The 14,484-nt window shown below is 43.6% G+C and overlaps 1 protein-coding gene across 3 annotated transcripts in view; it reads left to right on the top strand.

The window, feature by feature from the left end:
- Positions 1-14,484, top strand: part of SEMA5B (semaphorin 5B) — a 134,907-nt gene that overhangs the window by 104,983 nt on the left and 15,440 nt on the right. The window contains exons 13-20 of one of the 3 annotated variants that reach the window (XM_086615346.1): positions 978-1,121; positions 2,561-2,708; positions 4,046-4,271; positions 4,918-5,136; positions 6,970-7,044; positions 7,952-8,101; positions 9,009-9,053; positions 12,217-12,422. In XM_086615346.1, coding sequence (XP_086471472.1) covers positions 978-1,121; positions 2,561-2,708; positions 4,046-4,271; positions 4,918-5,136; positions 6,970-7,044; positions 7,952-8,101; positions 9,009-9,053; positions 12,217-12,422 — 1,213 coding nt within the window. Of the gene's footprint in view, positions 1-977; positions 1,122-2,560; positions 2,709-4,045; positions 4,272-4,917; positions 5,137-6,873; positions 7,048-7,951; positions 8,102-9,008; positions 9,054-12,216; positions 12,423-14,484 lie in introns of all 3 variants that reach the window. The other 2 variants (XM_086615345.1, XM_086615344.1) reach the window with 2 other exon arrangements.

Below are 14,484 nucleotides of genomic sequence, written 5' to 3'. Positions count from 1 at the left end.
ATAAATGCAAGGTTTCGAAGGTGAAAATGTTGGCTTCTGTGTAAGCACGCGGTTGAGTTGCCGCATGGCGGCAGCGTGGCAGGAGCTGGCTGCCTGCACGCGCTTGGGCTGTCGCAGGAGCGAAGCATGGAGCGGTCGCCGGCATCTCTGTCGCTGTGGTGTGAACTGGGGGAGTTTACATCACGTTTGCTTCAGGCTGAGTTGCCACTGCTCCGCCGAGATGTGATCGCTCAGTAAACCGTGAAACTCGATCCTGCCTCTGAGCTCTTAATTGCCTTCTGGTTTCTACAGATTTAAGGTCACACTACAGTGACGGCTGCAGGCGGCCATGAAAACTAGAAGCAATTATTGTTATTTTTAATGAAATTTGAGATTTCCACTTAATAGGATTCAATGCTGAAGGCTTTAGGAAAACACCAAATATTAGAAGGTTTGTGATAAAACCATGGGAGCTGGCAGTGGTATTGCTGTAAGAGATTTAAAGCATCAGTACCTACTGAATTAGCAGAGGATAGGGTTTTTTACATCCTTTGGCACAATTGGCATTCATGAGCCTCAAAACCTGCACTCTTTGTGCAGAAAAGTCCAGGAGATACAACTTTGGGATCAGCCATTGACTCAAAAGAGGAGGTTGTAAGACAAGGGGGAGATAATTGGGGAATAGTCAGTGAGAGTTAAAGCAACCACACTGTTGCCCAGCAAATCCTAGGAGGCATTTTTAAAATCATTCAGCATTGGCTTCATTATCTTCCTTTCCAATTCTTAGAGACTTCAATGGGAGGAAAATTAGGCCAATGCTAAGCACTTTCAAAACTCCTTTTTCTAGACATTTGCTGATGTAAAATCTGGTTGAGATGAATGATCTCTTCTACAATGAGTTCAACGATTCCTCCCTCAGTGCCTTATGTGTTTTGTTGTTAAGTGGGCAGACCATTAGGTCACCCTCATGCTCCGTTCTTTCTCACCTCCTTTGTTAGAAACGGCGCTTGGACACCCTGGTCTTCCTGGGCCCCATGTAGCACCTCCTGCGGGATTGGCTTTCAGGTCCGCCAGCGATCCTGCAGCAACCCTGCTCCACGGTACGGAGGCAGGGTCTGTGTTGGACAGAGCAGGGAAGAAAGGTAAGAGACGTCCACAATGCCATATGTTCACTTCCATGGTTATAATGTTGGCAGCTGGAAGTGGTGGCTCTTATATGAATGCAGATTAAGGCTGTTTGGCTTAATGCACAAAGCGGAAGGAATTCCAGATCCTGGGAGGGATAAGGTTGCTCACATGCATGGCTACTCTCTTTCAATGAGCCTGTGTCCATCAGAGACTTCAGAGCTGCTTTCCCTCTCAAGCAGGACCTTTCAGACCTTCACAAGTATTCCTGTCTACCAAACAGAGGGCTTGAGCTCTTCAACGAAAGGAGAAGCTGTGCCTGCTATTAGCAGTGTAGAGTTTATAGATACAGTTACACTGTTCTGATCCATCCCTGAGGAAGCAGTTGAGTATGTGCAGCTTCCATTGCCAATTGCACCATTCCTAAGTCTCTATTAATTGTGCTGATGCACCAAAAGTAGTTCAGACAAAATACAGCTGAACTCACAGATTCAGAGTTGAGTTTTTGCAGGGCTTGTCATCAGAAAAACATCGTTTTTTCCCCTCTAAACTAAGCAAATTTAATGCAAAATCACTAAAAGACAATACGTTTTGAACCCACAGAGCCATCTGCACTATTACGCTTCTTCAGGTCTGGCCCCTCATTAAATGCATGCTTCAAGGCATCCCAGTTTGGTTTCCAGATTTGACATTTCATTAAAGGCTGCCTCTGCTTGGCAGTAGGCTGTTGTCCCTTGAGTGGTCACTTAAGACAGATCTCTGCATTTCTCGGAATACAAAGGGCAATTCATTTAACTTCCTTGATTCAGGGCATTTTAATGTTTGGTTTGATTTGTGGCCATTCAGAATGGTCCTTTTTGGGTTTTAAAGACTACATCCGAGTCAATTGAAGTCTTGTGTGATTCAATTTGAGAACAATATTGATTAAAAAGCTGAGCAAAATTGAAGTTACCTTTTGAAAAGGGTACATGAAATAGCATTAATTTAGGGCCTGCTTTTAGATCCATATAGCATCTAGTTCAGCTCCAGTTGCAAACACTAGTTTCGTAGGGTCCAGACGGCACAACAGGCCAGATCGAGGAAAGAGAAGATTGTCAAGTGTTTAGCGCCTGCCATTAGTGAGATGACTGTTGTGTTGGTCTCCCATTAGTCATCCCATTGAAAATATTTACGTCCACTGTCTCTCTTGGTCACATATGGGCTTCAGCTTATGAGCTCTTTCGTTAATTCAGTTCATGAAAGTTTTGAGATTAGAGCACTTTCAAAACCCCATCTTGACCATTTACTCCGACTGTCTCAGTGAGCTTAACCTGGTAAACCACTCCTCCTTCTGCTGGCTTTCTGTGCATGCATGAATTGCACCCAACTGCAGTGTGCAGCCCTGCATCCATCACTGTTTTGTTCCTGGGATGTATTGACATGGATATTTTTTGAGCAACGTGCTTTCTTCTTTCAGATTCTGTAATGAGAACAGTCCATGTCCATTACCAATTTTTTGGTCTTCATGGGGTCCTTGGAATAAATGTAGTGTGAATTGTGGTGGAGGGATTCATTCAAGGCAGAGGTCCTGTGAAAATGGAAATACATGTCCAGGCTGTGCTGTGGTATGTATTGTTTATTGACATTGTACAAGGGGCACCTATTGACATCTAGCACCTAGGGACTTGGTATTTAACTCCCCTCTCCATCTTGGTTTTATTTCTCAAGCTAAAAGAAAATTATGTCCTCAGCTTTCACTGGAGAGGATGCTGGAATGAACTGGGAAGCAGAGAGGTGACAGATTCCCAAAATCAATGAAGCTGATGTGAGAGTGTGTGTGTTAGTGTGTGTGTGTGCAAGCGTGCGCACGTAAGGACAGACTTGTGTACAGAGGACTTCCTTTAGGCCTCTGTTGGCTTAGATATCAAGTCCTTTACCTGAAAGCACTATGCTCCCAGGGATGATCGTGTTGACTCAAGGAGGCTCTACACGCATCAGAAATGAGTCTCACTATCATACCTGAGTAAATAACAGGTCAAACACCTAGTTAACCCATCAGTGAGGCAGTGGCTACCCATCTTCTCTCTTTATTTTCCCTTTCCTATTCTGGCAGCTGTTTCATGCATCTGCTTTAATTAGTTTTATGGAGAGTTTTCTTTCAGTGTAAGCAGATTTGATCTGGAACCTCCCATCTGTTCACAAGCTGTTTGGCATTTACTCTAGAATCATAAAGTCCTGAAGCATTACGTCTCTTTCCCTCTGCCAGAAAAGACCGACTTATTTTTTTATTTTTAAGCAAGAATGCAACATTTGTCACTAGAATTTCTCCCACTAGTGGTGGGAATTGTAAAGACCCCAAATCACCCCAACCCCATTGAGCCACAATGTTGTCTGTACTCAGTGGATGCTCTATACCAAGGTTGGCAAATGGTTCATAGCCCTCACTAGAGAACTCAAAAAGCCAACCAGATGTAAAAAGAGATAATCTAAACTCCTCTTAAAAAATAAAATAATAAACTTTTCAGGGAATAAACTTTACTGACATTTTGTCCTCATGGGAAGCCTCTAGGTTGACCTGAGAGCGGCATCTCAGGGCCGCAGCAGAAAACTTGTTTGCTGTTATTATTGACTATTGCCTGAATTATTCTCCTGCCCATAATGTACCAAGTTTTCGAAGGCCAACAGGACTTTGAGTCAGCAAAGAAACACAAGCCTGAGGGAGACATAAAAATAGCAACCATAGTTCACCCCTGAGGTCCACCCGAAGCTATGCACCATGACCGCCTCCACAGTCACCATGTTTTGTGCTGTGCCCAGCACTGGCTTTTGTCTGTGAGGTCAGATAAAGTGTATGGAGGTTGTTTTAGATGCAGAGGGTATTTTCTGGGGTGTAAATAAATCTCTCTCAGTTAGGCTGCTGCTGTTTCATAAATAAGGAAAGAGCAAGTTTCCTTCTTGGCAGGAATATAAGACCTGTAACCCAGAGAGCTGCCCGGAGGTGCGCAGGAACACACCCTGGACCCCTTGGATGCCTGTCAACATCACCCAGAATGGTGCTCGCCAGGAGCAGCGCTTCCGCTACACGTGTCGTGCCCAGCTGTCTGATCCCCATGAGCTGCAGTTCGGGAGGAAGAAGACCGAGAGTCGATTCTGCCCCAATGATGGTTCAGCAGTGTGTGATACTGACTGTACGTCTTGCCAGCTCTGGGGGACCATAGGGCAAACCTATATTTGGGAGTGGAAGGGGGAATCCTCTCAGAACAACAAGAACCTGATTTTGTCTGCATAAGTCTTGATATGTATGACTAGTGTCATTGCAGAATGGCTGGGATGGAGAGAGCCCTGTGGCTCACAGTTGTGAGCTCTGTGCTTATGGCAGTGTATAGATTTGTTATTGCTACTGCCAGGCTGCCCCAAGACAGCAGGCAAGTAATGGGGTGTAGAGAAGAAGAGAAGCGCCATTCTACAAGACAGTGTGTCTTTTCTCTCTCTCTGGAGATCCCCTTGTGCACTACCTCTGGGGTTATTCCCTTCACTACTGCTGCGATGAAAGGCAGTGTCCTGAGGGCACAACCTCGATTGCCACAATTTGCTGCCCAGAAAGGTCATTTATCAAGGTTATCAGTAGACTCAAGTTTGTGTGTGTACAGATTTCATTTTGCGTCTGGCTTAGCTGTAACCCTGTGGAACAAAAACTCTTGCTAAGAGCTTTCAACAGAAACTCTTCTCCAGGGCACATAAATCCTGATTTTATTAATGAATTGGAGCCCTTTTTAAAAGCCTAACAACTGATTAATTCGTGATCATGTGGTGTCTTGTTTGTTTTCCTTGAAGCTCTTGTTGATGACCTCCTCAAGACTGGTAAGACCTCTGCACGGATTATCAATGGGGGCTGGTCCTTTTGGGGGGCCTGGTCTTCCTGTTCCAGGGACTGTGAGTTGGGCTTTAGGATCAGGAAGAGAACATGCACAAACCCTGAACCTAAAAACGGTGGCTTGCCCTGCGTGGGGTCAGCGATGGAGTACCAAGACTGCAATCCACATCCCTGCCCAGGTAACCATGATCATCTTCCTGCATGAAATTCAGATGTGTTCTTCTCCATCTTAGAGGTAGAACCACAAAAAAAAAGTAGTATTTCCAGGATGCTTGCTTTTTTTTTTTTTTTTTAAATTTGTGGAATTTTTCCTTCATTTTTTTTAAGCTATTGTAATGACCCGTGTATGTGATCTTTAGCGCTATGACTTACGTTTCACATAGGCTCAGAGTGTAACACAGCCACATCCTCTAGAGGAAGTAGTATTGTAGCTTGTCTGGCAGGTTTTTGCTTCAAGAAGGTTTGATGCTCCATCCAGTGGAAGGCATCACGGTGCATCTGCACCTTAATGAGGAGACAGGCTTAATAAATGTGGCTTAATACTATGTAGAGATGCTTGATGTGGTGGTTCTTCTTGTGAACACTTGTTTCTTCCCCCTCTCCTGCTTACGTATTGTTCTTGCGATGGGCATCTACTCTTGACATCAGTTACCATTTCCTGCACAGCCAGCAGGGAGTATTCTTGCCTGGTTTCCTGGTTTTCGAGTTTGTCCTCATGTTTATGTTGCACTCCTGGTCCAGAATAGTAATAATAGACCATTGACTGCTGTATTCTCTCTCACTTATCCTTCTCCTTGCTCTGTAATAACTATCTAAACTAAATTTAAGTGATCTTACACAAATTACCTTGCCTCTGCAGTTCTAGCAATTATCTACCTCTGGCAATATAGTTTGTGACCTACACTTGAAAATGCTATATTATAATTGTAGTATTATGATTCTAAAATTCAATACAAAGATAAAATTCTAATGCAGCTAGGAAAATATGATGAGAATGTGCAGCGAGAGCATAGCAGGAGTGTCAAATATGGCACTCTATGGCCTATAAAAAGAGAATAACTCTAGCACTATAAAGGCAGCTATTAGTACTATTTTGGAAGCTCTCAGTGGCTTTTCACTAATGTCTGTGCCTTACTTCTGTGCTGTTTTCTCCCCTTGGACACTATGATGTTTTACAATCTGTTCTGAGTGCATGATTACTATTTCTCTGTGTCTCTCTCCTTCCCTGCCTCACTCAATGTGTATACACAAATCCTGGGTTTATCTTGCACTAAGTCATCAGGTTATTATCTTCTGAAATAATGGCATGTGGACCTGCAAATCAGACAGTCTAGTAGCCAGACAAGGTGGGGTGGGAATCAGGGATCTTGTCTCTCCCTGGTTTTACTGTTAACCTGTTATGGGGCTGTGCTCAGATAAAGCCTCTTGACTTTCTGTTTCCTGAAGGCTGGAACTAGAGGACTTGGGGCCCCCCCAGAAAGGTGCTGCATAAGCTCCACTTTGGTTGTACAGCACTTTTTTCCCAAGTAAATCTACTGTTGCTGTAGGTGAAGTGTCGGGAGACAATGTAATAATACTGACAACACTGCTTTAAAAAAGGTCTAGACTAGAATAGACTAGACTAGGATATTTTAATGGCAACCCTAAAGAACGGTTTCTATTTTGGCACTTTATGATGCAGAGTCTTTTTGTGCATAAACCTCTTTCTGCATCTGCAGAGTGCAGCACATTTGTACCCTCTCTTGATACGAAGTTCTTGTTGTCAGGCCCAAATGCCTTGGGGTGCAACAAACTGCTAGCTAGTCTGAGCAGGGTGGATCTGGAAAGGGAGATACTGGGGCTCTCTAGCTTTATCAAAGTGAGAGGAGTAACTAACAGTGTCTACCTCTCTCCCCTTGCTTTTCGATGTCCTTCAGTGAAAGGCTCATGGTCTTGCTGGACTCCTTGGTCTCACTGCTCAGCAACCTGTGGAGGAGGACACTACCAGCGCACACGGACTTGCACCAATCCAGCTCCGTCTAGCGGAGAGGACATCTGCATTGGTCTACACACTGAGGAGGCCCTTTGCAACACACACCCGTGTGAAGGTAGCCAGTTTTTGTCGCTGCTCCACCTGGTTTGGGTGGTGGTGGGAGCAAGGTACATCTGCGAAATGTTTAAAAAAATACACCACCAGTTAGAAGCTTTTCTGTCCATTCAGTAAATGTCTGTTGAGTGAGGAAAAAAAGGAGACATCCCAGTGTTCAACTGCAATGCATCACCTTTTTCTTTACCTGTTCACTGCCCGTGCTCTGGCATGCTGGTGGTGCCAGACAGGCAGAATTTTAACAGCTGATCCATTTAAAGTAATTGGAAAAGCAGGAGCTTGGTTCTTCAATGTGAAAGCTTACAAGACAAACAAAAGGAGTCATGAAGCATCAATCTGTACAGTTGCTGAAGGGATAATCCTTCCTTTTTCTTACACAGACGGGCAGATGAGCATGTGCTACAACTCAGAGGACAGGTTTAAGGTCTGTGCTGGTTTTGAACTGCCTTTGTGTATTTCTGATCCAGTGCAGGCTGACTCCTGCCCTTAGGAACATCAGCAAAACTCTCTAACTGCTATAACTTGTGTTGACTGCTTGGGGTATCCCTGAGAGGCCACCTCAAAACTTGGAGGTCCTGGTGCAACATTGCCCCATCCAGCTCCTTGTATGCCTTTAAACAAAGAGCTGTGTAGGAGCTTTTAAGACAACTCTGTGCTATGCAGTGCTCCACCAAGGGTTGGTTCAGTCTGTATTAAGAAAACTACAACTTGACAAGTAGAGTACGATGCTTGCATTGTTATTTGCATTGAGAAACTGAAATCCACTAAAGGCCTCTTGATTAGATGTGTGAGAGAGGCCTCGGCCAGGATCTAGGCATCTTCCAGCATGGGAGAAGCTTGACATCTACAAGGAATCCTTTTCCTTCTTGGTGACGTTGCCTGTGTATTTTCCTGATCTTGGATTTCAGGTGGCTGGTCGGAGTGGTCAGAGTGGAGCCTGTGCAATGAAGAGGGCATCCAATACCGCAGCCGTTATTGTGAAGTGCACAGTCCAGACTCTTCTCAGTGCGTCGGAAACAGCACACAGTACCAAGAGTGCCTGTATAATGAAATTCCTGGTAAGTACAGTGTCATGGAGGAGGGAGAGGGTGGGCCAATTCAGGAGAGCAGCTTGTGCCCTGACTGTCAAGCTAGGCTGAGATTTTCACTATTATAAATTGAGTTTGGATGCTTCTAGAAAAACAAGCAAACAAACAAACATGTTATAAACTCCATTGTGGCAGGCACGGGGTAACTGGCATTTCTTTAAGGCAGCTTGGCTTTTCTTTGAAGCAGAATTACCTAGATGTGTAGTAAATAACTAGTATTGCTTCATCTGAATTGAAGCTTTTAACATTGCATAGTTAATCTCAGGCTGGGTTATAAAAATTATCTCTATTCTCAGTATGGATATGGACAACAGAAGGTCCATGAGTTCAGGTATCAAAAGAAGCATCCCAAAAGAGTGAAGAAATAAGGTGAGGCAGATGGAGAAAATTGATGTGTGAAGTGAGAAGATTAATCAAGGGCCTAACAAAGCAACACTGTTGACGGACAGATGGTCATCAACATCTTCCACTCTCTGTTTTGTGGAAACTGAATCTCTCACGCAAATATATGATATAGGTCTAGACTGAATAACCCCTTTCCACATGTTGTTGTCTGGATTACAGTGCCTTGACTTAAAAATCTGAGATCTCTAGGCAGTGGTACTCTTCTTTTTCATGGTTTTCTCATCTATCTTCTTTCCCCTAAATTGAAGAAGCTAAACAGTGATCAGGTAAAAGTACTGGAATTGTCAGGTCTTTGGAGAGGTTTTGTTGCATCTGTTTCACACTCTGAGCTTATCACTCAATTTAGAGAGACTCTCAGCTTGCTGCAGAGCACGTGAGCAGCTTCTCGTGTCTGGAGCACAGTGGGTTTAATTACTTAAAGAAGTAAAGTGATGGCAAAATGACAACTTTCTCCAATCTTCTCTTTGTTTAGTGATCCTGCCAGCCTCCAGCATTGATGAGAGCACAAACTGTGGAGGTAGGGTACCACTAACTATATATCTTATTTTTGTCTTAACCTAGCTTCTTTTTTCCCTGTGCAGTATCAACCAAACCATTAATCTATACAGCTCATATCCCACTGATAGCCTTAATTCCACTGGAGTCTTACTGTCTGAGTCAGACTGGAGGAATGTATCGCATGTCCACTTGTCAGTTCCAAGATTTTATTTATTTCAGGCTTTGGATTGGCCTCTGAGGGTCGTTAATTACCCGGGAGCACATTGCTTGTCTCCCTCTACCCGCAAGGTAAACGGTTCAGGAGAAAGGAAGGGATATTCCTCATTTCACCACTGTGAGCCTCCAGCTGTTTGGAGGCAGGTGTTTTTCAATAACTATAAAGATTTCAGTGAAAAGGGTCTCTTAGGCACATCCTTTGCTGATATAGGACAAAATTAGAGTTTATGCTTGTCCTCCAAACACTTCCTTTCATTCAAGTCCTCACCTCTCGCAGAACTTGTGTCTCCTTTCTGCATGTAACTTGGAAAGATCCAATCATTAGTGTCGCTTTTCCACTGCCCTAGGAGCCCCTATGATAAAAATGCAGACTGAAGAAAATGGCAGGTTCCTTCAACATTTTAAAATGCTAGTTTCACACTAATGACCATGTCAATTCCTGCTAGCATCACATCCCTGCTTTCCTGAAATCTAGATGATCTGCAGGCTGCCAAAATCTCTTCTCTCTGTGGAGATGATGGCAAAAAAAGGCTTGCCACCTGTGGCATGGAAATGTGGCCTCTCGGTTTGTGACTGTGGGGCAATCAATGGAGTTAAGATTTCTGCACCTGCAATGTAAGAGTTGGCTTTCTGCATCACTTCTTCTCCCTCAGAGAGTACAATGGCTTCAATTCCAGGACTCCTTGCTATGGCTTGCGCTCTGCTGTGGTGCGCTGTATCCACATTTCCTTCTTTTACCACCACCGTTGTATTTGCTGTTGCAATCTACGTTTTACCATAGCTAATACTATTTATTACTTAGTGTACTACAATATTTGGTAAATAAGCCAATCAATAGAAATTCTGTTGATGCATCTCAGAAAAATCTATATTTTCAAAGTGATGAACCAGAAAGCTGCTCCCCTGGGGACTCACATGCTGCAAACAATTTTTTTTTTTTTTTTCCCCAAGATATGGCTAAAAGTCACCTAAAAAATCAGATGGATCTTTCAAAGGTGAAAGGGAAATGTAAGAGAAATTTATGTTCTAGAAGGGATTTCCTACTGGAGTGAATTGGTAAATGTAGCAGTAAAATGGAACATTCCCTGCCATATAAGAAAAACTGGACAGGAGGAGAATGTGACAGTGTTATGTGGCGTCACTGAGCACGGTTGCATATTCAGTGTTTTAGCTCTCATGAGTGATGTAAAGCAGGCAGAGGTTTTTAGAAAGGAAATGTCTTTTTGGAAAAGTCTTGTAACATTTACTAGGAAATTAGAGTCTTTCTGCTGGTTTTTGGACCATCATCCAAAACACAATAGAAAGTGGTAATCTCGTAATAGAATTTTATAGTGTGGTTTAAAAAATAAATGTAGCTTGTCAGTCTAATAAATTCTGTATGTTCCTTACTGTAATTATGATTGAAGTGCATTACTTTGCTGTAGAACTCTATCGGTTTTGTTCTTTTTAAACTCAGGAGCATATTTTTTAACTAAAGATTAGAGGAGAGCTGTAGACTAATGGGCAGAATTCTCTATTTGAAAAGCGTATCAGTTAAAATGTAAGATGGCACCAAAAAAATGCACACCGTGATCAGACTAAGAATGAACCTCATTTAAAGCCACTCCCCAAGTAGTCCCTTCCATTTCTCTGCACACAGTCAAGTCAACACAGCAGGCTGTCCAAATCAATTGGCTTTTTAAGTATTACGGGAATTTTACCACTGCAGTTGCCACCGAGCAGATGGCACAGCTGCCCTGGGGGTGCAGCAGTCAGAGGTGTTCCCCCCAGGGCCGTGGTCACTCCCATGTGAAAGATTACAGAGCACAAAGGCAGAAGAAAGGCAATAGCATTTGGACTCATCATTGCCAATTCTTTTTCTGTAGATCCATCCTCTGCACATAGGGAAAGAACAGGGTCATAAAGTTTTGCCACCCAAGACTGCCTCTGGTTGCTTCATTAACTTGGTGGCTGTAAAGTCTACTGTTTGTTCTGTTGTCAGTGGAGATCTGTTGGTTGGTTTTACCATGGAGTCTGAGACTCTCTGAGGTGAGGGAGGAACGAGGAGTACTTTGTCTTCCCCCCACCAGCTGGAGTTGTGAGTTCAGTGCCTCCCAGTGCGTGGGATGCACAACTACAGCTCCTTCCAGAGGTCAGTGCTGTGCTTGGAGGGTGCTGCTGCAATCCCGCGGGGAGAGATCTCTGTAGGAGGCTTTTATAGTCCAAGAGCTTTTCTTTTTGAAATATTTGCACTGTAGCTACCCCACCAGCACCTGCCTGCAACTGGCTTCCTATCTTTGCAGTTTGTGGAGAAAGCCAAGGAAGTGTTTTTCAAGCAGTTCTCCCCTTTCCTTTTTTCATCTTATCTTTCCCATTCCCCTGAGGACCCCTGTTTCACTGTTAGCAGTTCAAATACACCTCAGAGGTAATGCAGGCATGGCCAAGGCAATGCCACACTGTGAATAAGCAAGAATGCTGAGCACACTTGGATTACATGGGGGAGGAATGTGTATCTTCCCCACTCCACACACAGTCCCAGAGGCATTTTGGGCAGCCGACAAAAAGGGCTTTCCCCTCCCTTCCTTCCCCTTCAGAGAAACACTGAGCATTTTTATCCCCTTATTTCCATGACACGCACATGCTTTGGAATCCATTAATGTGCATTGTTTGTACGGCTCATTTCTTTAGCTGTCAGCTTAACATAATGTTTGGTTTCAATATCAATAGAGGGGAGAGAGAAGAGACAGGGAGGGAGCTTTGAGAAAACAATGCATGAACCTGTTAAACTGCACAAGGCAGAGCTGCAGTGGGAAGACCGATTTGCAGGGACATTATGTCAGTTTGTATTAGAACGTAAGACTCTGGCTTCAACAGCTTATTAATGTTGATCCCGAGATGTCATAGCTCTGATTTGCACCTGTGGTCTTGTCGGGAGAGGGAAAAGGGCCGTTCTTTAAAAATAGCATCTCTTGTCATTTCCCTTGCAGGTTTTAGTCTCATCCATCTGATTGCCACTGGGGTCTCCTGTTTTTTCGGCTCTAGCCTCTTAACGTTTGTGATTTACGTGTACTGCCAGCGCTGTCAGAGGCAGTCCCAGGAGTCGACTGTTATCCACCCAACCACTCCCAACCATCTCCATTACAAGGGCAACACAACCCCTAAGAACGAGAAGTACACCCCTATGGAGTTCAAGGTAGGGTACTTGATGAGAAATACCACAATCAGCTTGATACTACCTGAACAAATTTTGTACTTATGTCATGGTTTGAATTGGGTAGGTTTGCGATTCTGTGCCCAACTGTTGGCGTTACACGTGGGGTTGAAGGGGTAATTAGCCGTACTGTCACAAAGGGGTTAAAAAGTCCTGTTACTGCAATGGGATTTTGTTCTGTTTCACAGCCCTGATGAATGCCAGTCTGGCAAGTACATACCAAGATACTCCAGCCCATTCCAACTATTGTATGCATACAAATTGTCCTCTAAGAAATCAGTAAGAGCTCAGTTCAGTGCATTGTTAGTGCGTGGTAAGAGGAAACGGAGGGGAGGAAGAATAAAATGGAAACTTCATTAGGTGAATAGCTGGGAGAATGCTTATTGGTAGGATGAGATTCTGGAAATGCTTTGGGAACTGCCAAATTGGAGACAATGGGAAAGCAGTGAGGGTTCTGCTCCCTCCATCACTACTGAACAGAACTTACCCCAGACAGCCATGCAGAATTCAATGATAGCAGCAAAACTGGGAGCTGAAGCCTTAGGGGAAGATCAGTGTTGAAGTGGCATACTCTGTTGGCATGTCAGCTTGCTAAAGAGAACATCAGAGCAGATAGGGTAGTGATAAGACAAGGGGCAACGGCTTTAAACTGAAAGAGGATAGATTTCGATTAGATTTAAGGAAGAAATTTTTTACATTGAGGGTTGTGAGGTACTGGAACAGGTTGCCCAGAGAAGTTGTGGATGCCCCATCCCTGGAAGTGTTCAAGGCCAGGTTGGATGAAGCTTTGAGCAAGCTGGTGTACTGGCAGGTGTCCCTGCCCATGGCAGGGGGGTTGGAAGCGGATGATCTTTGAGGTCCCTTCCAACCCAAACCATTCTGTGATTCTTTGACTAAAAGTGCAACAGACAATACACTGAGATAGTAGCGCATTGTTGTATTTGAGCATCAGTCTCCAGGTGAAGTGTGGGATCAGAGAAGTGAGCAGTGGGATGGATGAACAGGCTTCATGTCACCGCAGGAGAAACAGCCTGCTTAAGGTAACTTGAACAGTGTGGAGCATTATTTGGGACATGAAGACAAAACAGAAGGAAACCCTGCAGCTGCTTTTTCCTTCATATAGCTGTGTGCTGTTGACATTTTGATTGTTTCTGCTGATCTGGCCCAGCTTCTGACTGAGACCTAACAAGATCAACGGTGGGACTGTTGCCGTAGTCTAAACTCCCTGGGTGTTGGGGACTGTTTCTACGTAGTGACTTTATAATGCTGGGCACAGGATGACTCCTGATACATGGCCGTGATTTCTAGTATGAATACACATCAGATCTAAGAGCTTGCATAAAATCATCTGAAAAGGGTCAGTGTTGTTTTGGTGTTTTAAAGGAAAACAGTTTGAGCTGGAAAATAACAGACCAGTTTGGCAATAAGCATATGCTGAATTCCTTGTGTTGGGCATTGCAGCCCCTCAGACGGTCCTCTAAATGCAGTCTCAAAAATACATTTCCTAGCAGCATAAGGCTACAGTTGCATACAGTTTAGTAAGGGTGCAGCATCATAATGCGAGTCAGCATGGATATGTGGAAAGTAAATCATGTCAAGCAAATTGGATTCCTTTTTCAAATTAAATAAATATTGATCTAGATAGAAGGGAAGCAGCACACATATTGGGATTTTCAGAGGCTTTTAACAAAGTTTCACAGGATGTATTATTCTACTCACTCTGCATATACAGGTTAGGTAATAAATTATTAAGACAGGTAAAGAACTGGGTCCTGATCCTGGAAACTTCAAACTATAAGAGTCATCCTTTCAGTTCTGTGAGTAGTCATGGCAAAGTCAATAGGAAGACCCAGATGAGAAAGGCTTGCAGGAATAAAGAGATGAGCAAGAGTATCCGTTTGCTTCTTACGTAGCAAACAATGAAGAAAAGAGAACAAATTATTTTTTGTGGCCAAAAGTAGGTAGTTACAGGATTGGCTTTGTATTAACATTTTCTTTGTAGTTTATATTGTGCTATCATATGTTTTCAGATGATGCTAAAATA

Source organism: Tauraco erythrolophus, chromosome 8 (assembly GCF_009769465.1).
Source record: "Tauraco erythrolophus isolate bTauEry1 chromosome 8, bTauEry1.pri, whole genome shotgun sequence".
Lineage (NCBI taxonomy): Eukaryota > Metazoa > Chordata > Aves > Musophagiformes > Musophagidae > Tauraco > Tauraco erythrolophus.
This window is presented reverse-complemented; position numbering and strand designations above follow the sequence as displayed.